At 38.7% G+C, this 24,855-nt stretch overlaps 1 protein-coding gene across 1 annotated transcript in view; it reads left to right on the top strand.

The window, feature by feature from the left end:
* Nucleotides 1-850: 850 nt before the first annotated feature.
* Nucleotides 851-24,855, top strand: part of LOC104163919 (regulator of G-protein signaling 7-binding protein-like) — a gene marked incomplete at its 3' end in the record, with an annotated part of 25,935 nt that continues 1,930 nt past the window's right edge. The window contains exons 1-3 of the mRNA XM_009703070.1: nt 851-883; nt 1,853-1,891; nt 2,328-2,494. Of these exons, the coding sequence (XP_009701372.1) occupies nt 851-883; nt 1,853-1,891; nt 2,328-2,494 (239 nt within the window). The remainder of the gene's footprint in view (nt 884-1,852; nt 1,892-2,327; nt 2,495-24,855) is intronic.

Genomic DNA, 24,855 nt, shown 5'->3' with positions numbered 1-24,855 from the left:
ACTCTTTCTCTAGAATCCTTCTGAAACAGGACTCGGAATTCGAGGCCCTGAAATTATGCCACAGACATATGTAGTACTTGGTTCCAGCCTCCCCAGAGCAGCGGCTTGCAGTTGTAAAACCTCAGATCAAGCACCTGCATCCATGTTATTTTTGGACTGTCACATTATGGTATGACATTTTTCTCCCATTTGTGTTCAAAATGCTTGGATCCTGACACTTTGCTCCAAACCAGCGCCGTATACCCCCTGTCTGGCTTCTTGTGCTACAGTCAGCTGGACGTTGGGCCCCAAAATTACTCCTCTAACCGATGACAAAAACAGAAAACTAATGAACTTGCTGCTTTTTATGCTTGAAAAATGTGGATCTTGCTAAAGCTCTGTCCCGTAGCATTGGAAATGTACCTGCTGCTTCTGTTCTGCTGGATTCTGGCACTGGATTCTGGCACTTTTTTTCATCTAATACTGCAAATTGTGCTGGCAGATATTCACTCTGATTCTTGAAAATCGGGAGCAACTCCCCAGTGCAGTGAGGAACAAAAGCTTCCACAGGAGCTCTATAAATATACACAACAAGTAGATCCTAGTGAGTCCTGCCTTTTTTCTCATTCCTGACAGCAGAATGTGGTTAGTTAAACAGAAGTGCTAGCTTTGTAGAATTCACTGATTAGAAATAAAATACAGTTTACAGATGGGTTGTCAAGATGCAGTAAGATTCAGGAGATAAAACCAGTGGTTTTTTTCGTGTTCTGTATCAGTGCTGTGACATCAATGTGGTTTTGTTTTCCTTGGCAATGCTGAGGTGGCTGAATGTATCTGTTTAGACAGGAGATGTCAGGTGAGAACTGGCAAAATGTGTCTGGCTCAACCAGTTACCAGTTCCAGGGTAAGACACTTTTCCCTTTTTCTTAATGCAGGATAATTGTGCTATGACACAACATAGTGCAAGTTTTTTTTCACTCCCATTGCTTTCATGCATTTTCTTAAGCTACAGAATGAGAGAGTGGAAGACGGGTTTAGCAAATGCTGTGCCTACGGCTTTGTTTGGAGTGTGCTTTTGGTTTTGTTTGGGGTTTGGGGTTGGGAGAGTGCAGATGTACTGGAATGCACTGGGATTATTTTGCTGTTCCAGAAGCAGGGAAACCTATTTGCTACTCTTACAATGAAACTTAAGAAAGCATGGCCGAAAAATGGGTCCCAATACTAGCTCTTAGTTATACGGAGTAATTAACAGTGGGGTGCGTGAAGAGTCAGAATGTAATAGTGCAGGAGAAGCTACTGTATTTTCTGAGTATGAGAATTTGAGGGCTTGACTTTAAAATTTGGTAGATCTGGTAGAATCTAGGTTTTTAGCATGCTTGTATGTTGGGATATGTGGAACTCCTGGTGGTAATGACGGCTGCAGAATTATGAGCAGTTACTTTTGTATGTTTTTATGTAGTTTGGAAATTGAAGTCAAATTAGCAAAACACAGAAAAATAAATATTCTGTTCTATTGCTCCCTGCCTTCCACCCCCGCCGCCATGTGGAGCAAATGGTGTGATGTGTTTTCTTTCAGAAGACAGCAAATGCTTCGTTTCCTTAAAATGTAATCCCACGTATGTGATCAGTGGAACTAAAGGATAATGATCTTTCCATCACTGTAAAAATTACCCATTTATCCAATAGCATCCATGTGTATCTGCTATATAACAGATTTCTGTAAAGGCTGAAGTGTTCATTTACTTCTTTGTCTGTTTTTCCCACACACACATTGGAAAAAGTGCTTTCTAGAATCCTAACTGGAAAGTGCCTATCTGGTACGTCTTCTGAGCCAATAACTTCAGATAAATTTTAAGTCTGAAATCTGGGTTAGAAGCCAGTGACAGAACAGAAATCATTACAAAATAAATTAGCAGAATCACCAGTGTAAAAGCAAATGCTGCATTCCAATCCCTAAATGTGCTGTTAATCAGGAAGCAAGAGGAGCAAAGGCAATCACTTCTGGAGATATTTTTGTCTTTTATGATAGCAAAAAATAACCTCATGCTACTAGTAAAACAGCTGGTTTTTTGTCTGCCTGCTTAATATTTAAGACTAATAACTCAAACGCTTTCAGAGATTAAAAGCAGAAATGCTACTTTCCTGCAAATGAACATTTATAGCTCACAGAAGAGGCAGCTGCCATGGAGGCCCTAGTCGTTTACTAAATCTTGGATTCTTGATCCTGTATGCCGTGGAATTGGGAGCAGTAGGAACAAGACCTAGATTGGGCATGTTTTTTTAAAACTTGGTTGTTTTTATCAGTGTAGTTAAATGTGTCATGTAAGTAAATCCTCTTTGTTTTTCAGCTTGTCCAGGAGTTCAATACCCAGGTGGCTCTGTATCGGGAGCTGGTCATTTCCATTGGGGATGTCTCCGTCGCCTGCCCATCTCTGCATGTGGAAATGCACAAAACTCGAACCCGAGGATGTGAGATGGCCGATCAGGCTCATCAAAAACTAGCAGCGATTTCTGGGTAGGAGTCTACTTACGTTTAATTAAAGTTGTGCTCATACGTACGTCTTTGCTTAAATACTGCATAATGGAAACTTTCAGCAAAAGCATTAACTTGTGTTTCTGGTTTAGTCATAGAGATGTGTGACCACAAATTCTACAGAATGCTCATATCCTTATGATAGTGCAATTTTGGATCAAATCCTAGTCCCCTTACCAAGATGGTATCCTACTGATTTCACTGGATGCTTTTATGTAAGATGAACAGGATTTTACTCCCTATCACTAGACAACTTAAAAAGATCAAGGGAGAAGCCTTACCTTTCAAGGGTGAAATAGCTACAGCTTTCTGCCCGGTCCTTCATTGGGTGTACCTAATTGAATAGTTAGAGATGATGAACTCAGCTTAACTAGAGACTTAACAGAATTAGACAAGAAAATAATTAGGTGAAAATTATGTAGGGGAGGGGAATACAAATACTATTGTGAAAACTTGTGTTTACATTCTGCATGTTTTTAAACCCTTATTTGTGTTGAAATAAGGATTGAAGCTTTACCAGCATGTAATGTTTTCATTTATTCTTTGATATTACATTGTATACATTCCTTTCCATGGTGACAGAATGTATGATCACATACTTGAGACTATGTCTCAGTGTAAGAAAAACCAACATAAATACCTGTGTCCTACAAAATGGGAATTCATGCTGCTTACACAACATCTTAATTATTTGTGGGTTCTTCACAGTATGGTGACTGGGGCATTTGTATAAACACATGTACCTCCTGAGTCGTGTCTCTCAGACTACACTTTGTCAGAACTTTCTGCACCTACCTTATCCACCATAAACCATTGTGTACCACTGGAAAAAAAACTTTCTTTTTTTTGCAGCTCTGCCTAATCCCCGTTCTTTTTAACCAGTGCATTGAAAATGTGGAAGCGAACAGTAGTGAAATTGATCTTGTGCACTTTCAGACTCAAAAAAGAGACTAATAGAAACCAAAAAAATACATCTGAATACCAGAATCTAACTTGGATTTTTATTTAATCCATTTTTTTTTCTGTAAAGAAAACCATGATACATGATAATTTAGAAGTTTGGAGGTCTTTTAAGTAATCATTTCACAGTTGGGTGTCTGTCATAGACACGAAGATGTCCTGAAGGTTGTGCAGTTGCTGCGAGATTGACATTTAGCTAATCTAAAACTGTTTTAAATAACTATGATAATAATGTGATATCCATAACAACTGGTAGGTGTTAGAAACCCTCTGGAAATTACTTGTTTGGTTTGACAGTCATTTTACAAGATGTGCTTCACATCCCCACCCTCCTACAGCTGAGGAAAGCCGTATGAGCCAACTTAATTTTTTTGGTGTATCTGTAAGGAAAGATGGGAGATGAAGGTGCCACAAAGATTCAGTGCAGAAAAGAAATATATCCATAACAACTGGTAGGTGTTAGAAACCCTCTGGAAATTACTTGTTTGGTTTGACAGTCATTTTACAAGATGTGCTTCACATCCCCACCCTCCTACAGCTGAGGAAAGCCGTATGAGCCAACTTAATTTTTTTGGTGTATCTGTAAGGAAAGATGGGAGATGAAGGTGCCACAAAGATTCAGTGCAGAAAAGAAATAGGAGAGGAGTAATAAATAATCTCAAAGGTTCAGTCTTTTGGAAAAGTGATGTAGTGCATATGGCATAGGATCTCGAATGGGAACCTAATTTGGTAGGAAGAAAAAGTATCAGGAAGAAAAATACATAGGGACAGGAATGTATTAAGTCATCTCAGCATTAAATAGTTGTGAGGGTAGTGTATTACTCAGAAACCACTGGTAGTTAGCAGATGGGACAAAGGTTCATTTAGTTCACTACTTTAGTTCAAAATGCACAGCACTGCACTGCGCAGACTTCTGGGTAGCAACCAATTCTGTCTTCCAAAGCTTGCTGAAGAAAGCCTATTGCTTTCCCACCCAGAGAGGATAATAGCAATTAGCTAATTATGTTACTAGACTATAAAATTTCATTACATATTAGCATTCTATTAGTTAAGGTCATCAGTAATGTTCAGTTAGTCTCTAAGTGACCTGGGCTGTTGCAGGGTACTCTTTCTTTCAAGAAGCTGGCATCACTGTCTAGGACAACATTTTAATCTTGTTTATGCTGATGTCTTCCTTGGAAAATTAGCAGACTTTAGCAGACAGAAAGATTTTACTCTTTCTGTTTGAAGACATCAGGATTTGAAACTCTTAATTGCACATCTGATTCAGACAGCTGGAAAAGGCACCTATTTCCCTTCCTAACTCACCTGTTTTGCAAGACTAGGAAAGGTAACAAAGAGGAAAGGTGTGAAGACTTGGAAGGAAAGAAACTAACAGATCCGCTAATGCTGAGAAAGGCAACTCTCGAAGAAAATTTGGGAATTGTGGGAAGGGAAAGAAATGCTGAGGTGGAGATGATGCATTAAGAGCTCCTCACAAGGAGGAAAAAACTTTGATCATGGGCATATCAGTTCTGGAATATTAGATAGACAACAGGGTAGGACAGTGGTGTAATACGAACATGAAGAGAAGACTGCAGGTGTAGCTGTAGAGGAAGTATACACTGATATGCCAACAAAAGGAGGTTCAGCTAGGGAAATGAAGGAAGTGAAAGCCATGTTTACTTTTTAAAAACTGAGAGAAAGAAAAACGGAGGAGATGATGACAAAGATAAGGAAGTAGCGAGGAAACATAAAACCTTATGAAGTCTGCACTGGATTAGACCATATGACCTCATTTAGCTCAAATCTGACAGCTGCTGGTAGCAGAGATTTTGTAAAAACAGCATATAAAAAGCAGGCTGTGCAAGGCACGATGCCTTCCCTAGTATACTTGCCACTACCCAGCTATCAGTAGCTTAGGGGTTTCCTGAGTGAAAGGCTGCATCTGAACAATTTGTATCTGACAAATATGAGTTCTCACAGAAGATTTCAGGATTTGTCTAAATATGAAGGTCTTTTAGTCAGGAAATGCTGAGGATGAATAATGACATCTTTACACTGTAATGTGTTTTAAAAAGTTACAAAATTAATTTACAAAAAAAAAAAGATTATTGGGAAAGGAAACTTCAAATTCAATCTCCAGCTTAATAGGGCCTCATAGCTATTACATCCTCTTCTTTACTTGCTCTCATATATTTTTCTTGTAGAAACAGGTGAAATTTTATCAAAGAGCAGGTGCATACCTGAGTTTATCAACACTATCATGGCTTTCAGGGCATAAAGATTAGAAATAAAAAGAATTTAAATTGAAATATCCTAGTTCTAGTTGATGATCTTTTAGGAATGCAAGTCAAACTAAACTCTTCTTTCAGTGTTGGTTTTCTCAGGACTTCAGGTCAATTTCTGCTTACCATACTGGTGCTAAAAATTCTTAGTGATTTTTAATGAACTGTCTTCTGAAGAAAGTGAGTGAAGTTTTGTCCTTTCATTGCATTTTCTGTGATATTAATTTATCAGAAATTAAATACATCAAATTAATTATATTGTGCGCCCTTGCAGTATCAGATGTCACAGTCAAAACTGGAGAAAGTAAAGCAGCAAGAACATGAGTCAGCATGATTTTTTCCAGAGGAAAAGAAAGGAAAATTGCTTGTAATAGGAAGATGGGGGGAAAAAGAATGCGAATCTCTGTTTTGGAAGCGGGTCTGCTTTATGGCATGGTAAAGACTGGTGATATTTTAGAAGTTATCAAATAGAGAGCCAGCTTTATAGGTGAAGTACACTAAGTCGGGGATGTAAACGGAAAGATAACTCAGAAATGTGTTTTAAGATAGAGGTCTGTACAAGTTTGTACACACTTTTGTAAATGTCCCGTTCATATTCTCAAGCACTTGATATGCTTACAAAATGCAAGTGCTTCTGTGTGTGCTTGACACACTGAAACCAGAACTGTCGTTATCTTTGTGACAGTCTGATATATATGTTGACAGTGGCTGGGTTTCTGCTTGAAATAAAACTCTGTGAGGAGCTCTGGAGTGCATGGCAATGTACATCTGTGTGAACGTAGCTTCAAACATGGTTGTCCTCTGTTGTTCAGACTGGTGTTACAAAGTCCTGAATCTAAGGAGGAATAAACCACTACACCAGTATAGGCTGCGGGCCAACCACCTGGGAAGCAATTTTGCAGAAAAGAACTTGGGGGGTTCTGGTGAACACCAAGTCAAACATGAGCCAGCACTGTGCCCTTGAGGCAAAGAAGGCCAACAGCCTCCTATGCTATTTATCAAGTGTTTCTGGCAGGTTGAGGGAGTTGATCCTTCCCTTCTACTCAGCGCTGTTGAGACCATATCCGGAGTACTGTGTCCAGTTCTGGGCTCCCTAGTAGAAACGAGAAAGGAACATACTGGAGCAGGTCTAGTCAGTGGCCATTAGTATCACAGAATGACAGAATGCTCGGGGTTGTTTTTTTTCATCCAGCCCACCCCCCCTGCCAAAGTAGGGTCTCCTACAGCAAGTTGCACAGGATTGCATCCAGGCGAGTTTTGAATATCTCCAGAGAAGGAGACTCCACAACCTCTCTGGGCTGCCTGTTCCGGTGCTCTGCCACCCTCAAAGTACAGAAGTTCTTCCTCATATTCAGGTGGAACTTCCTGAGTTTCAGTTTGTGCCTGTTGCCTCTTAACCTGTTGCTGGGCACCACTGAAAAGAGTCTGGCCCCATCCTCTTGACACCCACCCTTAAGGTATTTATAAGCATTGATGAGCTCCCCTCTCAGTCTTCTCCAGGCTGAATAGACCCAGCTCTCTCAACCTTTCTTCCTAAGAGAGATGCTCCAGTCCCCTAAGACTCTCTCCAGTAGTTCCTTGTCTTTCTTGAACTGGGGAGCCCAGAACTGGATACAGCACTCCAGATGTGGCCTCACCAGGGCAGGGTAGAGGGGGAGGATGATTAAGAGTATGCAACATCTGACATACAAGGCAAGGCTGATAGACCTGGATTGTTTAGCTTGGAGAAGAGAAGGCTTGGAAGGGGATCTTACCAATGTATATAAAAAATAACTGATAGGATAGCGTAAAGAAGACACAGCCAGACTCTTCTCAGTGGTATGTGGTGATAGGACAGCAGGCACAAATTGAAGTACAGAAAATTTGATTTAAACATTTTTAATACCCCTTTTTTTACTGCGAGGTTGGTACAGTATTGGAACAGGTTCCCTGAGAGATTGTGGAGTCTCCATCCTTGGATACTCAGAAATCAACTGGACGTGGTCCTTAGTAACCTGCTCCAGCTGACACTGCTTTGAGCAGGAGGGTTGGACTAGATTAGTTCCAGATATCCCTTCTGGCCTGTGGCAAAAGTTACTGTAGATCTCATTGGGAAAATTCCAAGATAAAGTTTCCTTATTTGACATTGATGGGCATCTGCTACTTTTATAAAGCACTTATTAATGTAACTTCCCCCAGAGTTCAAGAAAAGTTAAGGAAGTAGACCTAAAATCACGTCCGGATTGCATTCCTGTCTTTATTGCAGTGCACAAAAATGTTACCGTAGCACTGCTTTAAGTATGTAGTTTTAGATAATTTCTGCTTTTGTTTTCCTTTGCAATCTACAGTAGATTTCTGATGTTTTCAATAAGCAATAGAAGGTAATTTCTCAGACCTAGTTAATATTAGATCAGTTCCTAAGGTTGTGTTAAAACATTCTATTGACATCCAGTTGTGGCAAAATTTTCATTAAATTGAATTTTCCCCAAATTATAACACTTTAAATTTATCTGCTTTCTAAAGCATACAAGCAAACAAAAAAGACTACTTCAAAATATTTTACAAATTAAGAGAAAAGGAGATTCAGGCTTATAAGTTAATGAAACCTGCATGAAGACAGACACAACAGAAACCATTTTAACTGTTTAACTTCAGATTGTTAAATAAAGCACTGCTGGCAGGCAGTATAGCTGAGCAGAAACAAAGCATAGCAACACTTAGCTCAACAGGGATAAATTTTTATAATCATAAATCAAAAACCAGGTAGCACCAGCAGATAGAGCAACAAACTTGAGCTCTGCCGAAGCTAGATACCAGTCAAGCAGCATGTATGGAGATCTCTGTCCTCCCTAGGTATCTTTACAGTCACTGCCATTGTACTTCTCTAAGCGTATGTGTCAGAGGTGGGGAGAGTGATACTAACGTTGATCCCTGGAGTTCTGAGTTACAGGAACTTCCCCTGTGTCCTACGTCAGTTACAGTTAGCATTGTTTCAACAGCCAGATGAAAGTTAAGCATAAGGCAAGTGCTTCACAGAGGTTGCACCATGATAACCAGAATGTGGCCTGATGAGAGTATAATTAAATATTAAAAATAATAGGATGACATGTAAGAAGACAAAGAAAGCAGTCAGTATTCACTGCAAGAATCGATACTGTTACACATGATAATACCAACAGCATAATGCCCCCTGAATTCATACAGAATTTTTTTGCCAAAATATTGCTCATACTTAAAAGAATAAGAAAATATAAAGCTTCCCATTTGCACTCACAGGCGTATACTAAATTATCTCAGTAAGTTTGTCCAATCTGGCTGGTCGGATCCCACAATTTTTATAAGCATTGAATAGTACCTTACTCAGCAAATTGTCTTGATGGCTTAGGTGGGACTGTCCAGAATGAGAAAGGTGAGGGAGATCTTTGTCTCCCTGCAAAAAAGAGTTTTCAGAATCTGGAGCAAGTTCATTACTGAGCATTCTTATAAAGTCTTGTTTTCCTTCAGTCTTTACATTCAGCTTCTGTAAACATCTACTGTAACTTTCTGAAATGCTTACAATTGCCTTGTGTTTTTGAGCATATCAAATTCTAGGGGCAAATTCTGACTGCGTTTGTTCCACCTTGTTTGGAGTATCTTCACTGATTTCAAGGTCATGAAGTGTCTCCAAAGTTACATGTGTGTGTGAGAGACTGCACCTGTTCCAGTGACTCTAATCCCATTTTTGACTAATGTGAGCTGGTCTACATGTCTTGGGAGCTCAGATACGGGTATCTTGTGAACATACTTTTTATAGACAAACTAGCGCACAATAGTGCAGTAAGTGTAGCATGACTTACTCCTTTCTCAAGAGGATAAAACGCACATGCATTGTTCTCACTGGATTCCTTTGAAAGAATTTCTCTAATTGTACACGCCATGTGCATCTAAAATGATGGAAAACGGACATTAAAAAGCTAAGACTATCTTCTGTGGAACAGTGTTAAAGTGGGTTCTGTTGTTGATAATAAAGTCTGTTTACTCGATTCAAGTTGCAAGTTGAAAAATAAATCATTTAAGTCAGATACCTCAAGTTCTAATAGGTGAATTCAGAAAGTAAATAATGGAGGAGAAAACAAGGTTACTTCCTAAAGCTAGAGTTCTTGAAATAGCTAACCTCTACAGCCTCACTTCTCCTTTGTACCTTTGTCTTTGGAACTATGCTCTAACAGGTAGTTGGAACTTGAAGATACAAGGTATTAATATCTCCCTTTATAGATCTGTCTTTCATAACTGGAGGCCAGATTTAATAAAGGGCAAACATACCTAAAAGTGAATTTAGCATTTACTTCTCTGTGTAGAACAGCGACTTTGAAAAGCCTGAAATTTCTACATCTGCAGTGACACAGTGTAACTTAGTTTTAACAAAGCAGAAGAGCTTAGCACCTTGCTTAACGGTAAACCTAATCAGCAAGCATAAGTGAGGCATTCTTGCTTGTCCAAGCTCTAACGAGCTTGATCCCATAGGTGCTGTCAGAGCATCTGCAGAGCCTGACACACACTGACAATTTTGCACTCCTCACAAAACACAGTGGCACCTGCCACTTTCTTTTAAACCAAAGCTGAAGGTGAGTCAACTTAATTTCTGGACCACTTGCACCTACTTCCCAGAAAAACGCCCTGTCTACAGTCAGGGGGAAGTAGGAGCTAGAAGTAGGACAAACAACATCTTTGTCAGTCACTTATTTGCCCCTTTCTTCCATCTCACACTCAACTAGCACGTTCACGGTGACTTCCAGTGCGGCACAACCACTGCCGAGACACTGAAGGACTGCATGTACTGGGTAAGCCAGACAGGCAGGCCTGCCTCTTATGTGAAGGATCCTCTAATAGAAGGGAAGCTGTGTCCCAACCCAGCAGGCAAGGACTCTGCCTCATGCTCAAGGACCACCACAAATCGCCATATTCTCCCTGGCAGGCATAGAGCAGCATAGCTTTACGTCCGTGACGTGACCTGAAACTGTGAGGTGGCTGCAGGGAAGGAGGGGGCACATCGCCATCATCTGACCCAGTGGGCACAGTATTGTGCAAAAAAGAGCCAAATGGTGTAGAAGTCTGCACTGAACTTGGGTTTCAAGCAGTGCCAGTGCAGGTAAACACTGAAGACTGTTAAGGAACTTCATTGGTGGTAAGGAGAACTTGTATTCTAGTCCTTGCTCCCATGATTTTTTCTGTGTTATAAGCAGACAAAAGACATAAAAATGCAGGGGAGCAGAGTTTCAGAACTCACATAAGTGTTGAGTATTCTTCAGCATTCTGCATCTTCAACCTGGTGAACTGTAAATTCATCTACACAGTACCTTGGTGTAGGGTTGGAGTAGGCTGCAGGTTTAGGGTGGTTTGGCTTCCATTTTGACATGCCTTCTGCATTCAGCACTCTATTCGGGGTCCCAAACTCCAGCCTGGAAGAGGATACCAAAAAGTAAGGTGTTGCTGTTAAGTCCTTCAGTGGAACACACTTCTCTGCTATGCACAACCAGCATTCCACTCCTTAGATTCCAGGGGCTTTGTTTCTGTAAATCTAGCTTGGGAATAATGGGAGTATTCCAGCCATAGGTAAACCTATTTATCTGTAGCAATGGTTCAAATAACCACTCTGTTTTACACTCCTATTTTGCAGTATACAAACCTTTTACATCAGAAATTGAAGTGAAAGAAAACAACATGTAGCCAGAGAGATTTGGGGACTGAATTACGTTGGCAGGGTCCCTTTAGAAGTGCTGCAGCATCAGAGCTGACCTTGTTCAGACAATTCAATGTTTCTGCAAGCATTCTCTAACTTCATGCTCTTCTCTTGCCCAATTTTGTCCTTCCTTCAGAATGCCTGCTGTCACTGTTGGACATAAAAAGCTTTTCAGACTTCTTCTATGAAAGCAATTTTCTCAGGGAGTAATCAGCCAAAGGATCCAGCTGTTAGGTACATCTATAGAAGCAGCAACTGTGGGGATTTTGAAAAGCCTACAAAACTTAAGTGTTGACTCTTTTTTGATGGTTGCTGTTACTTTTGCTTCACTTCAAATTTTCTTATACCCTCTTCTCCCTTGTCATCCCTTTTCTTCATTTTCTGTTTCTTGCCTTTTTTTTCTTGCCTTCTTTTTCCATCTCCAAGCAATAATGAAATTAATATCAAATTTGCTACTGTCATGTTAACTATTTGGAAATGCTTCAGAGCATAGACCTGAATGTACTTACAACAAAACCACTGGAATCCACTTACCTTTAGATCTGTGGCATTAATGTAATAAACATGATTAACAAGAATAATGAATGTTTTAATTTTTTTTTATATATTTTGGGAAAAGTCTTGAAAATCTTTCATTCAACCTCTGACTGATGTTTTAGGTGAATCACTTATTAAATAGATGTACCAGTACTTACTGTCTCTGGAAAATACTGTGTATATTATTTAATGCTCTTGCATCATATTTCAGACTTTCAAGGGAAAGCACAATATTCAAATATTCGATTTTTATTATTGCTATAGTGTTTCCTAGATAAAGTATGTGAAGATTACATTTTTATCATTGTTTTCCTAAATTCTTTCTGAAAAAATTTATTTTAAATGCCAATTTGCTGGAATTTTAGGCCCTAACATGTAACGGCACATGGCAACTCCTATATATATATCTTGGCATGTCACAAGTGGAATCAGTTAATGAGCTCTTCCTGAGCAAAAACCTGAGTGATACTAACTTATATCTGTAATTAGTGCTTTAAAAAGGGATTTAAATTTACAAGTGCAGCTAATTGAGTCTTTCATGTCATGCTAATGACTCTATGCCCACAAAAGTTAAGGGTCCCAGAGAAGCCTACATGGTTAAAAATTAATGTTAGACCAGTCCAAAAGAATTTTTTCATTTTAGTATTTCTGACAGAAAATTTCTTGGAGCTTTGCTCTAGTAAGATGAGTACCAAGCCATAAAGGATAGCTGCTTTCAACAGCATAATCAGTAACTTGCAAGATCAGTCTCCAGCCAAGGAAGATCTCAGATCTGTCAGGCTTACACAGGGAAAATTCCAACCAAATACAGATTTATTATAAGGTGTGTAAGCTCTGTTCTAGTTTTTCTAACTGCTTTATAGTGCTGTTTCATAACAGTTAAATATTTGAAACCATTACCTGGGCATTAAGGTCTCATCTGAACAAAGCATTAAATTAAGCATTCCTTAATCAGGAATCCTTCCAGTACTATCAATTAAATTATGTTTCAATTCATGTTTTAAAACTAAACATATACTGAAGTGCTGGCTATTATTGAATACTATTTGCTAAATACATTTGCAGATCTACATTTAGATTTTCTACATAATTTTTAACTGTAAGAAATAATACACTCAGTTATTTGTATATGAATAATTATTCTCTGTAGTTCTTCCTTTTCTCTCTTATGTTCCATTTTTTTACCTTGCTATTCTTATCTTTCAAATGAATACTTTCTGTGTGAACATTTCCTGCCAGCAGATTTGGCATAAGAATTCAAATACTGTCATATTATATTAAATTGTGTGCTCAAAGTTGCTGAAGAAACTGCTTTCCCGTTGCAGAAGAAGGCAAGTTTGCATTTATTGGGTGAGCAGAGAAAAGGTGACGCTTTATATCTCTGTATATCATGATAAGACAGATGATTGCAAGTGTGCTGTTGGTAACCTTGTCAGCATGGCAAATGGTTAAGTGGCAAAGTATTTAAAAGTGCCTTGTTTATACAGCAGCCTCCAATTATTTCCCTAAGTTCTGGAGCGATTACTGTGGTGAAAGCAGAGCCATCCACCCATACGCATTTACACCCCTTCCAGAAAACCCAATACAGACAAAACAGAGATTGGTGCTTTGGAACAGTATGACAACTGCAGCCATAGCCCTGTACATAGGCTGAGCAATGTGAGGCTGTCTGCTGGGGAAGCAGTCCTTTCATGCAAGTTTAAGAACACCAGGGCCCCAAAGCTGTGGAAATTCTAAAGTCAGGGCATTTAATTTAGCTGCAGAGCTACCAGAATTAGTGTGGGTACAGCCTTGCTATTCATTTTACATCATTCAAGACATGGAAATGAGTAGTGTGTCTGTGCAGCTGCTACTACAGGATACTGGAATCCCAAGGAGGACTTTGTGGAGGGACCCTTGTTTTCCAAGCAAAACCGGGCATTTCAAAGAGGGAAGAAAAGTAACACCAGTTCACAAAGTCAAGTGGAGACTAGAGCAGGATTCAAGAATCTGAAGTGAAAAAAATGCAAAGTTCTTCATGCTAAAATACTGCTTCCTGAACACATTTTATCAACAGATGGTTTTAAAAATTTCTTTCTCCATATATGAATTTAAATTCAGGAAGCTAATCTATTTCTTTTTGCTCTCTTTTTTTTTTTGACACATTCGAATTTTCTCACAGTCTCTCAGCTGTGATTTTTAACTTAACTACCCATACAGATTTAATCTGTGAAATATCTGATGGGGCTGTGCGAGATACTTCTACTGACACTATACCACAATTTCTTTTTCACTTGAAATACTTTTATATGGAGATATTTGTATATTTGTTTTTGAAAAGGTAAAGAAATACTCCAGAGTATAAGTATGACCAATTCAAAGCACTCCTAGAGGCATTTGATACATCCAGAAGCCCAAATACTACCTTATTCTGAGCAACCTGGTAATGATCTGCTTGGTGGACTGTTTTCCTTCCAGTTTAGAATTGTAGCAGTTACATTGTTTGACCAACAGGAAAAAAAAAATATGAGGAGAATGTATGGATCTTTTTAGTAATTGTTAATGCAATATAGGTCTTATCCAAATCCTGGTGAAACTTACAAAACATTTTCCCTGTAGTTCCAATAGTCCTTAGATGAAAGTGTTTTAACATATTTTTGAGGAAATGCAAATACATTGTTCCTTACTGTTCCTCGTTTTACCATGTCTTCACATTGCTCTGTTTTCCTCATTTTGAAATACGGAAAACCAGAAATCCAAGCTAATAGCAGATTTACGGGTATCCAGATGACTCGAATGCTTTATGGAATGCCCTTTGGAAAAATTTTTATATTGCAATTTATATTCAGAGTAGGTACTAGAGACAGAAAGAAATGGAAAAGAGAAGTGTCATAAATCAAAGCAGTCGTCTTGTTTAGTGTCCTGTAGATGGTCAACAGCAGATGGCATCACTTGCCTGCAGCAGAGTTCCTTCTAAGTCCAATGTGTTAGTAGTTTGTTGTGACCTAGGTCCTACAGCACCAAATACCTGAAGCATTTCATTCATTTTCAAGACTTTCTGGGAAATATGACCCTATTTGTCCACACAGGTCAGAAAAATTTCATAGATCATCCCACATGAGGTACTTGTTTTGATAGTTTTCAAACATTCTCTTTCTGACTATTAACCAAAGAAACTACAAAGGTGTGTAGGTATGAATTCTTACCATTTAAGTTTTGCAGACTTTTGAAAGATTGAGTTTATAAATCATTTATTAATTAGTAGTGATTAAGGGACATTTTAAAGAACTTAACTAAAACCAAAGGGGAACTCCGTAGGCAGCATGAGTTTCAGCTGTCTGCAGTCAAGTTCTGAGGGTCAGTATGGAGATGTGCTGGGCTTGAGGCTGTTGGCTGGCACAGACCGGTCTGTGTTCTCTCTACTGGTATATCAGAAATTCATTTGTGAACAACTTGCAGGTGTTGACAAGGCAGGGAGCTGAACAGGAATTTCTTTGGGAAACTTAAAAATTGTTGCGTATATAACTAATCTGACTGCCTCCTCCTTGGTTAGCACAGATCTTTTCTGGGAAGTCTGTGTGGTGATTTGGGTTTATCTATTATTTAGTATATAATTTGAGGCAGTGAGGCTGTGAGACTTTTTGTCCAGCTGAGGCTAGAGCTAAGCAAGGCTTCTTGAGAGCTCACCCAAAGGTTTCTTTTGTCTAACCAGACACCACCTCTTCTCAACAGGGAGCCTGATAATGTGCAGAGAGAACAGCCCCATTCAGCTCATCTTTGTCTGGTGCAGAAGTCTTACGGATTTCCCTAAAGTAAAGGCAAGGGGCAGCCAGCTGAAGAAAAGAACAATGAAAAGGGAGCTTAGAGTTAGTTTCTGCAAAGGTTTGGTGGTCTGTATTTTTTTAAAATCTTATAATAACTCAACAGAATAATTAAAGACACATGTGCAACTTCACTTGGAATTCTGAGTGTTTAGAAGTATCCTGTAGAGGATTGTAAGCTTAGCTGTTGTGGTGGTTTAGCCTTGGCCAACAGCCAAACTCCCACCAAACTGCTTGCTCACTCATTCCTCAGCAGGACATGGGGAGAAAACAGGAAGAACAGGAATGAGAAAGCTGCGGGAGAGGCTGGGATAAAGACAAGGGCATTGCTTGCCAACTATTGTTGTGGGCAAAGCAGGATTGATTTGGGGAAGATCAACCTAATTTATTGCCAATTAGAATAAAAATAGAATAAATATAGATTTTGGGAAGCAAAATGACAAACATTAAAACAACACTTCTCTGCTCATTTCCCATGCTCAACTTCACTCCAGACTCCTCTAACTACCCCCACCCCACCCCCCTCCAAGCAGTGCAGGAAGGATGGGGAATAGGGGGTCACGGTTAGCCCATAACAACTCTACTTTGCCTCTCCTTCCTCCTCACACTTTTCATCTGCTCTAGCGTGGGCTCCTCCACAGGCTGCAGTCCTGTCAGGAAAATCTGCTGCCATATAGGCTCTCCACAGGTGTCAGTTCCTTCAGGAATATCCATCTGCTATGGTGTATTCCTCTCTGCAGGCTGCAGGGAAGATCTGCTCTGCCATGGAGAACCTCCTCCTCCTTTCTCTGACCTTGATGTTCCCTCTCTTGTCTCCCACCCTTTTTGTTCCCTCTTCCTCTCTCCCTGTGGCATTTTCTACCCTTTTTGAAAATAGGTTTTCAAACAGGTGCCACACACTTGGCCGAAGGGCTCAGTGGTGTCCTGCCGTGGGTCCGCTGTGGAGCCAGTGGGAACTGGCTGGAACTGGCTGCCCTGTCTCACCACTACCGAAACCATGCCACCTACACCTACATTTAGTCTTACCTAAAGTGGAGCAGATTTGAAGAAAATTTCTTATGTTAGTGCTGTTTCACTCAAGTCCAAGAAGTTTTACCATGTGATTGTAATCAGTTTTGGCCTCTAGTGGAATAGTTTGGATAGTCCTCTGGTAATTTACTTCTTGCCCACACGTAAGTTAATTCAGCTAGTAAAATTCACTTGAGGGAAAAAGACTAGAAACTTCTGATCATTTAAAAAAAATGTTTTCTGAATAGCATCTGCAAATATTGGGTGCACTGCCACGTACATGCACAGCTCTTAGAAACAGTATGTGATACTTGTTCTCCAGGTGACATAAAGTCAGGGATGTGGAAAAATCATAGTAATAGTAATTAATTAATCAATTTTAAAGGTAAGGTTACTGCATCTGTGGTAATTATCTCATATAGTGGTTCTCCAAAAGAATTTTAGAAGTTCAACATAAAAAAAATTGAAGACTTCAGTAATATAAGTGATGCTATATTTTTTCCTTCGGGGGTATTTCTAAAAGAGGGGAGCCCACCAGAAAAAGGAAACAACAGCGTATTCAAAATGACTGTAATTTGCAGACCATACGTGGCCCTTGGTTTGTCAGATAACTTCTGTGGAAGTCAGTGAGGTCTTCTTGGATGGATAAGAAAAGTAAGTTTCCCACAGTTGTAGTTGTAGCTAAATTGTTCTGGTGTGGAAATGCCTAAACTGCCATGAACTTGGGAGTTAGAAATATCTCTACAATATGAGTCACAACATTGTGTTTTTATTCTAGTTGTATTATCGCGTACCCAGATTGACACCATCAGCCTTAGCAGAGTAACTGGAGATTTACCCTGGTCTAACTAAACAAAACCTGATCACGTGTCTTCTGTTCTTGAGACCGCTGTTGTAACTGCTTCAAAACAAAAATCTGATTTAATAAAAAAACTGTTGCAACCGTTTATGGATCTACTAAGAAAGAACTAGCCCTGCTTTTCCTCTGGCTGGACTGGAGTGTCGTACAGCAGTTGTATCACAGTATTACAGCGCATTAGTAGAGAACAAAAAACACATAATACTGAAACTGACAGCAGTTTGTGTGAAATGCTTACATTAAAAAAAAAAAAAAAAACAGCAGATGGGAGGAACACAAATAAGAATGTTTTCTCAAGATCTGTTTAGAAGAAAACATTGTCGTTGGATGACTTTTCTACTTATATTCAAAATGAATCAGCAAGTCTTCTGTTACCTTTAAAGATGAATGGTTAAGTGATAAAGAAATTTGTTTAGGATACAAAAGCAGAGCCATGTTTAGTAGGCTGTTGCACCTGAACCATAATCAGAGGCGTCTCTTGCCCTCAGTATCTAAGGGGATGAAGCATATCTCCTCTGCAGTATTTGTCACATTTTTCATTCTAGGAGAATGAACCATAGTGTCTGAGGTAGGTCTCGTTGCCAGATCATCTTTGTAGTTGCTATGTATTTCTAAACTGTAGTGTTTCTGACGCAAAATTAAAAGACAATCTATAGGGTAATATTTGTGGACAGTGATTTTCCACAGCTTATCAAGCCAATTTACATTCCTTTTCGTGGGAAGTACGTATATGGGGCATAAGGCAGAATTTGATGAATTAATTTTCACTTCTGATTTACTGAAGTTTTATTTTCCTTTAGCTTTTGAAGACAAACAGTCTTAAGTATATGTCTAGATAGTTCTTTCAGCTCATAATATTTTAGAATTATTCATACTGTTCATAAAAATGATATTTTTCCTTTGAGTTAAGCATAGAATTTGTCAAAACAATACTTTTACAAAAAGGTGTATGAGGAGCTTCATATCCATTAGCTACTCTTTTAACCAGAGATTATACATCAGTATATATTTTTAAATGTTGTTGGTAGTAAAATGCTGCTCTGTTGTAAATGTGTGACTAAAATTTTTAAGTTAAATTCAGAAATAGACCATAATCTTTGTTCAGTTTTAGTAGTCTTAAGTGTCACTAATTTCAGGTGAAATATGAATGCTGGACACCTGTGGGAATTCAGGAAAACCTGAAGGTATTTTCAGTTGTAACCAACATTTTTGGCACTATAATAAAATAATCTGTCAACTATTTTGGAAAGAAAATCGAATTTTTTAGTGGATTTTTCACTTTTTACCTTTTTGTGTTAAGGAGGGGCATTTTAATCATGTTTATTCTTGGATTTTAAAACAATTATCCAAAAACCTGCATTCATCTTTCTTACATCCACGGAGTACTGTGTGGTTGGTATAGAGCTCCCTCTATAGCTTTTATTTTAAAAATCAACTTAGGAAAATATAAAGGAAAGTAAGTTCCACCTCTTTTCAGTGCTTCACAAGATGTTCAGTTGAACAACATGACCTTTTCGAAAATCAGGATTTTATGGAAAGAAAACCATCGATTTTGCCAATGGTTAAAGTATGAAAATGTAATGTTATAGATTTACTTAAGTTGTATTTACAAAAATTTATTTTAATAGCAGCCTGATAAACTGCATAACTTAAGCTACTGTTACATAAAGGAATAAACCAGCATTTTCTCTTTTATAACTACTTTTAATACATGTAGATATCAGAGTTCTCAAACTGCAGAAGTATGTCTTATAGTAGTACGAGTTTCTCATCAACTGAGCAGTATTCATGCCTTTGAATAAGGACTTTTGGCACCCTTTGTGGCACCTTTGTATAGTATTCATGTGACAACTACAGAAATTCCTAGTAAGGGAGGGACAGGATATTTGAAAGTCTTTAATATACAGCTATCAACATAGCAAAGAGAGAAAAAAGGAAACTAGGAGCCAAATGATCTGCCAGTTTTCCCTAGATATCAGCAAGTGTTTCTAGGTCAAATAAGTAATCCTGCAGATTTCATGGTGGGAAATGGTACTGGTGGTGGTAATAAGTTAATCATCTGGCTTTCTTTCATACAGAGTTTTTATTCTTAAAAACAAAAGCAAAAAATCTCTGTATGAAGGAACCTATTCTCTTCATTCTATTTGAAAATCAAAGCCTACTGTTTTCTAGTGGAGATCAGGCAGGAGTGAAGCCTGACAGTTATTAAGCAATATACCAGTTTGTATGGACCTATAAACCTTACCCTACATGCAAAATATTTGTGTAAGCACATGTACACCTATCTCACCATTCCCCGTTCCTCATGTATGGGAACATGTGTGTCTTGCTTCAGTGGCAAGCCAAGAGGCTTTCTCAGAGTCATAGAATTCCATAAATTCTATCTTTGGTCCCTTCCTTCATGGGTCATTCATTGCATTCATCTTGTGAAAGGCAGCAGTGCTCCCTTGTCGGATGAAGTGTCTCCAAGAAGCCACAACCTGTGTATCCAAATCCTATAAAGGTTATCAGTACCTCTTTATCTTACCTAAGTGGAGAAGCAAGAAAATTTCTGCTCCACAGTGAATGCGGGAAGTGAGGACAATTCCTATTCACAGCCTTGTGGCAGGTGTGCTTGGAATGCAGGGATGAGGAGCTGGTCTGTGGCTCGCGGGCAGGTGCTCAGTGCTGTGCTAGCTCTCGTATGTCCAGCTGCACGTAAGCTATTGAACGGCTCTGTGGAGAACACAATTTAGAACAGTGGTTGGGTGAGATGATTATGTTACATGAGATTTCTCTTGAATATCTAAGTGGTCTTCATAAAGAAATCAGGTGGACTAGCTGAAACAGAGGTAGCTGATTACAGGGGGTAATAATACAAGTTTGCATGAACTTTTCTTAGTAAATAAATATGAATTTGATATATAATCAGCATTCTGAAAATTATGTGTATACCAGTCCTCTGTTCAACATTTCTCATAGCATGACACTGAAGATACACAAATAGAAAATTACTGAGAGACGTGAAATTGATGACACTTTAAAGGGAAATTTTAAGCCCACTAAACAGAATGTACTTCAGGGCTTATAAAAGACGTCTTTATGTACATTGGCATCAGAGCATGTGGCTTTCAGAGATGAAAATGAGGCCTATATACATGCGTAGGAGAAAATTGGTTGCAAGCTAATAGAATCCTTGTGGTCATTATTGCAATTAAACACTAATTAAACAGTTTGAGACAATCAGTGAGGGTAGTGGCCTGGAAATAATTCTCATTGTATAAAGTTTGGATAATTAAAAATATTTTTCTTGGATGTCACTCCTGTTGCTCTGGATTTGCAAAGAAGAGAAGAATTCTACCCACAGTCCAATTACAGAGGCCTCATATTCTTGAAAAAACAAGAATGCGTCAGAACGTACATGTATCATAGATGTTTCTAGTTCTTATTCTCGTGCTTTTCATAAATATAGTTTACAAGAAAAATACGTTAGATTTACTACAGAAAAAAGTCAGTTAAAGTACCTATTACTGTGCTTGCCGATTACTCTTCCAGTTGATTTGTGAATAGGAAGCCACTGATAAATTTGAATTGGCTTATAAGCCAATCATCTTCTATATAATTGCTGCTTTCTTAGTCTGCACAATGAAAAATTCTGTCAGTAAGACCAAAGAAGTTTTAAAGAAAGATTTTCACCATTTTTGCTTCTTAAAAATTAAATAGCTGTGTGAGGAAAATACTGTTTTCTTGCACCTGTGTGCAGGCCCTCAATCTTTTTGCCAGTGATAGAAATACATTCCACATTGTAAACAAAGTTCCTGTAATGGCCATGACTTCTAAAAGACCTAAGGATTTCTAATACTTGAAACAATGTAGAGAAAAATAGGACAGCCATAATCCAGTTTTACTTACATCTGCTACAAGGAAATTGTAGTCTCATGATGTAAGTTTCCGTACTCCTCTTAGTGATAGACTTGTGGTTAAAGAATCCTGGCTTTCAGAAGACCTAGATGGATTCAGCTTTACTGAGAGTGGAGTGGATCTGTATCTCCCTGTCAGAAAGAGCTGTCATCACTGAGCAGAAAAAGGTCATCGTTACCCCCTAAGGTGGCTTTGTCTTTTGCAGGTTCCATTTTGCACGTGAACCTTTATGGGGCAGTGCCCTGCAGGTGGAACAGGCTAATCAGCGACTCATTTATCCATTACTGGTTGTGTAACTGTTCATCTTCAGGACAGAGTAAACTCTGCTCAGAAAGAAAAGCAGGCATCTAGGAAACTTGAGCAGAAACCTGACTGTACTTGTGTATGTATTGGTGCGGCTGCAGGACTTAGGTATTACATGAAATAAGCAATAAGTTTGAAGAGCTAAATTTTGGACCTGGGTACTGAATATTGAAAATAAATGGAATTCTACACTCCTAAATCTTTTTGTATTCCCTCTGTTGTTAAGAATAGCTCAAAGGAAATTACTGTATGTGTGCTCACAGGGAAACGAGCTGCAACAGTAAGTGATACAGACAAAAAGGGGGAAAAAAGCTGTATCTCCATCTGCTGCAGTAATTCCATGGTGCTGAACTTGGGAATAGTGTTCAATGCAGATGTAAGAGTATGTGACACTGAGGAGTATAAAAAATCTTGTCTGTAAGCTAAAAGGTAGGACAAATCAGGGTAGTAAAAGACTCCAAGAGGCCATGTATTATCTAAATATGTATCGCATGGTTCTTAAATTTAGCTATCAGAGAACTAAAAACAGATGTATAAGACCCAAAGTTTAGAAAGTTAAAATACTATTCCAGATGAAGAATATATGTATACTTTGGCTGTATTTGGCTAATTGCTTGTTCATATTCTATTAGGTGAATTCTGTAAGGTTACATTTAGTAGTGAAACTGCCTCTTACATCAAACATCAGAATCCTATTCTGCTCTAAGATTCATTCAATTTTGTAGTAACTCTTTTAACGAAAATGTTGACATCATTAGGAGCAGTAGGAGCAAAATGAAGGACTAGATCCTGTTCTTGAAAATGCTGGTACGATTTAGAAATAACAGTCTACGTCTGAAGAACTGCTCCTGGTTTATACTAAAACAAATTAAATTTGTATCATCTGAGCTATATGTGTTTTATCTTCTTTGGTTAATACCAATACAATGACATTAAAACCCCTTCTTGCCGTCTGCCAATTTGAAAAGAAATGCTGTTAAATTTACAGTTATTTTTTATGCAGAGAGAACAGTCCATTTCTAATCAGCTAAGTGATCACAGATCTAACAGCTGCAATTCATATAACAAATAGATTGATTAAAAATTAAAGAAACAGGAAACACAATTGCAGAGAATGTTAAGATTTAATTCATGTTAAACTGGGACTAGATACTATGTATTAACGCAAGATAAAAAGTACTAGATATTCAATGCAAGGTAAAAAATATTGAGATATACAAACTAGAACTTCTAAGTGTCTGAGGAGTCCGCAGCTAAGTACAGTTTTTAAAAAATAAGATTCACTTTATCCAAAAGTGATTTAATTTGCTTGTATGTGTGTTGTAAGGCTGTGTGTCTTTTAAGTGTAATTTTCAGCATTTCAGAACTAGCATTCTTTATTTTGTTATAATACTGCTTATACAGTCACTAAAAATATTTATGTTCCCATTCTTTGAAAAGAATGTGCAATTTGGACACGGCCCCATTTCTAGGAAATATGTTTCTTCATATGCAGTTAAGAACTTGACTCTGAGGAAAGGAAAAAAAATTCAGTCAGGTAGCTAATTTTTCAGGAAAATTATTCAAGGTCTTAAGGCTATCAAATGTTTTCTGAGTTGGGCTTACTGACAATAGGAAGAAATATTATAGGAAGCATCTGAAAAGACATCTTCAGAGTATTGGGGGCGAACCCATTTTGTTCTGCTACCATAGCTGTATGCTGTATTTATGATAAGATGCAGGAAATGCCATATCATGCATGGTATAATTTTTCAACAAACGCAGTCTTCACTTTAAAAGTAGAAAACTAGTTGTGGCTTAAGGTAAATGCACATAATATAGTCTAGCCAAAAGAAATAAAGCTCCTAGGATGGGTAAGTTTATTATGATGTGTATGGTATTGCTCCTGAAGTAATGCAAACCACACCAATTGTAATTTGTACTCCAGTCATTTCCTGCCTATTTGATGAGGTCTACTTTGTAACGGTGGAACCGATCTTCCTTTATCCCTTCTGACTAAGTTCAGCATGATTTCTTTTAAATCTTTAGTCTTTTCCAACGTTGTCTTTTTTTGGTTTTGGTTGCATTTTTTTCCTTTTTAAGCATTCTTGATTGTACAGCTTACCGCTATTGTGATTCTTATCAGTTTTCATTGATAATGAATGTGTACAAACACCAGTAGTCCTCCTTCATATGCTACAGAAGTGCTAAGGTTGCTCTTTCCTTTTAGGAAGGTTCTCACCAATTCTGTGAAACCTTCTTGGTCCCATTTGGTTTCTGATGTAATTGTTCTGCTACCATGGGACAGGAACCCTTGAGGACTTTGGAAAACCGCAGAGTTTCTTCCTCGTTGGAGGCAGATTATGGCAAGCCCTTGCATCAAATATTCCTTTGAGATTGCTCCTTTCTCCTGCTCACTGAGCCACATGCATCCGGGACTATCTTATACTGGCCCTGTTTTCTTACCCCAGGATGTGACTAAGTATATTCTTCCTTGGTGTCACTGGAATCATTGGCAGAAGGTGCATGCTTTCTAGGCAATGCATGATCTCCTTTGTTAGAAATAATGGTGACTCTCAAATAGAAGAATTAACAAGTTTTAGTATGCAGTATTCATTTAAGATGAACTTCGATAAGATAGTATTAGTATAAACTGATAAGATTTTCCTTAAAGTACAGTTTTTAAGCTTTGTTCTTGATGGAAGAGCTAAGCTTGACATTTTGACTGGACCTTGGATCTAGGTATATGTCCTGGTTTGGCTGAAAGAGAACTATTTCTGCATGTCTGGGCTTGTTCTCTTGGTCTCCGCTGGGCTCCTCGTGGGGAAGGTGGAGGAGGGGTCTCACCCCCAGGAAACTGCAGGGGCTCAGGTGACCCAGGACCGACCGATGGGGTATTCCATCCCACCCACGGGATTACTCGGGGTATAAAAGCTCGGGGATCACGAGGGTCGGCCCCCTTCTTTGCCCCTCTCCTTCTCTCTCTCCCTCATGGCCGACATCCCGGTGGGCCCTGCTCGCTCTCCTGCCTC

The sequence above is a fragment of the Cariama cristata genome, unplaced genomic scaffold (genome assembly GCF_000690535.1).
Source record: "Cariama cristata isolate BGI_N322 unplaced genomic scaffold, ASM69053v1 scaffold21366, whole genome shotgun sequence".
In the NCBI taxonomy this organism is placed as follows: Eukaryota; Metazoa; Chordata; class Aves; order Cariamiformes; family Cariamidae; genus Cariama; species Cariama cristata.
Note: the sequence above shows the minus strand (reverse complement) of the source record. Positions and strands in the feature narration are given on the sequence as shown.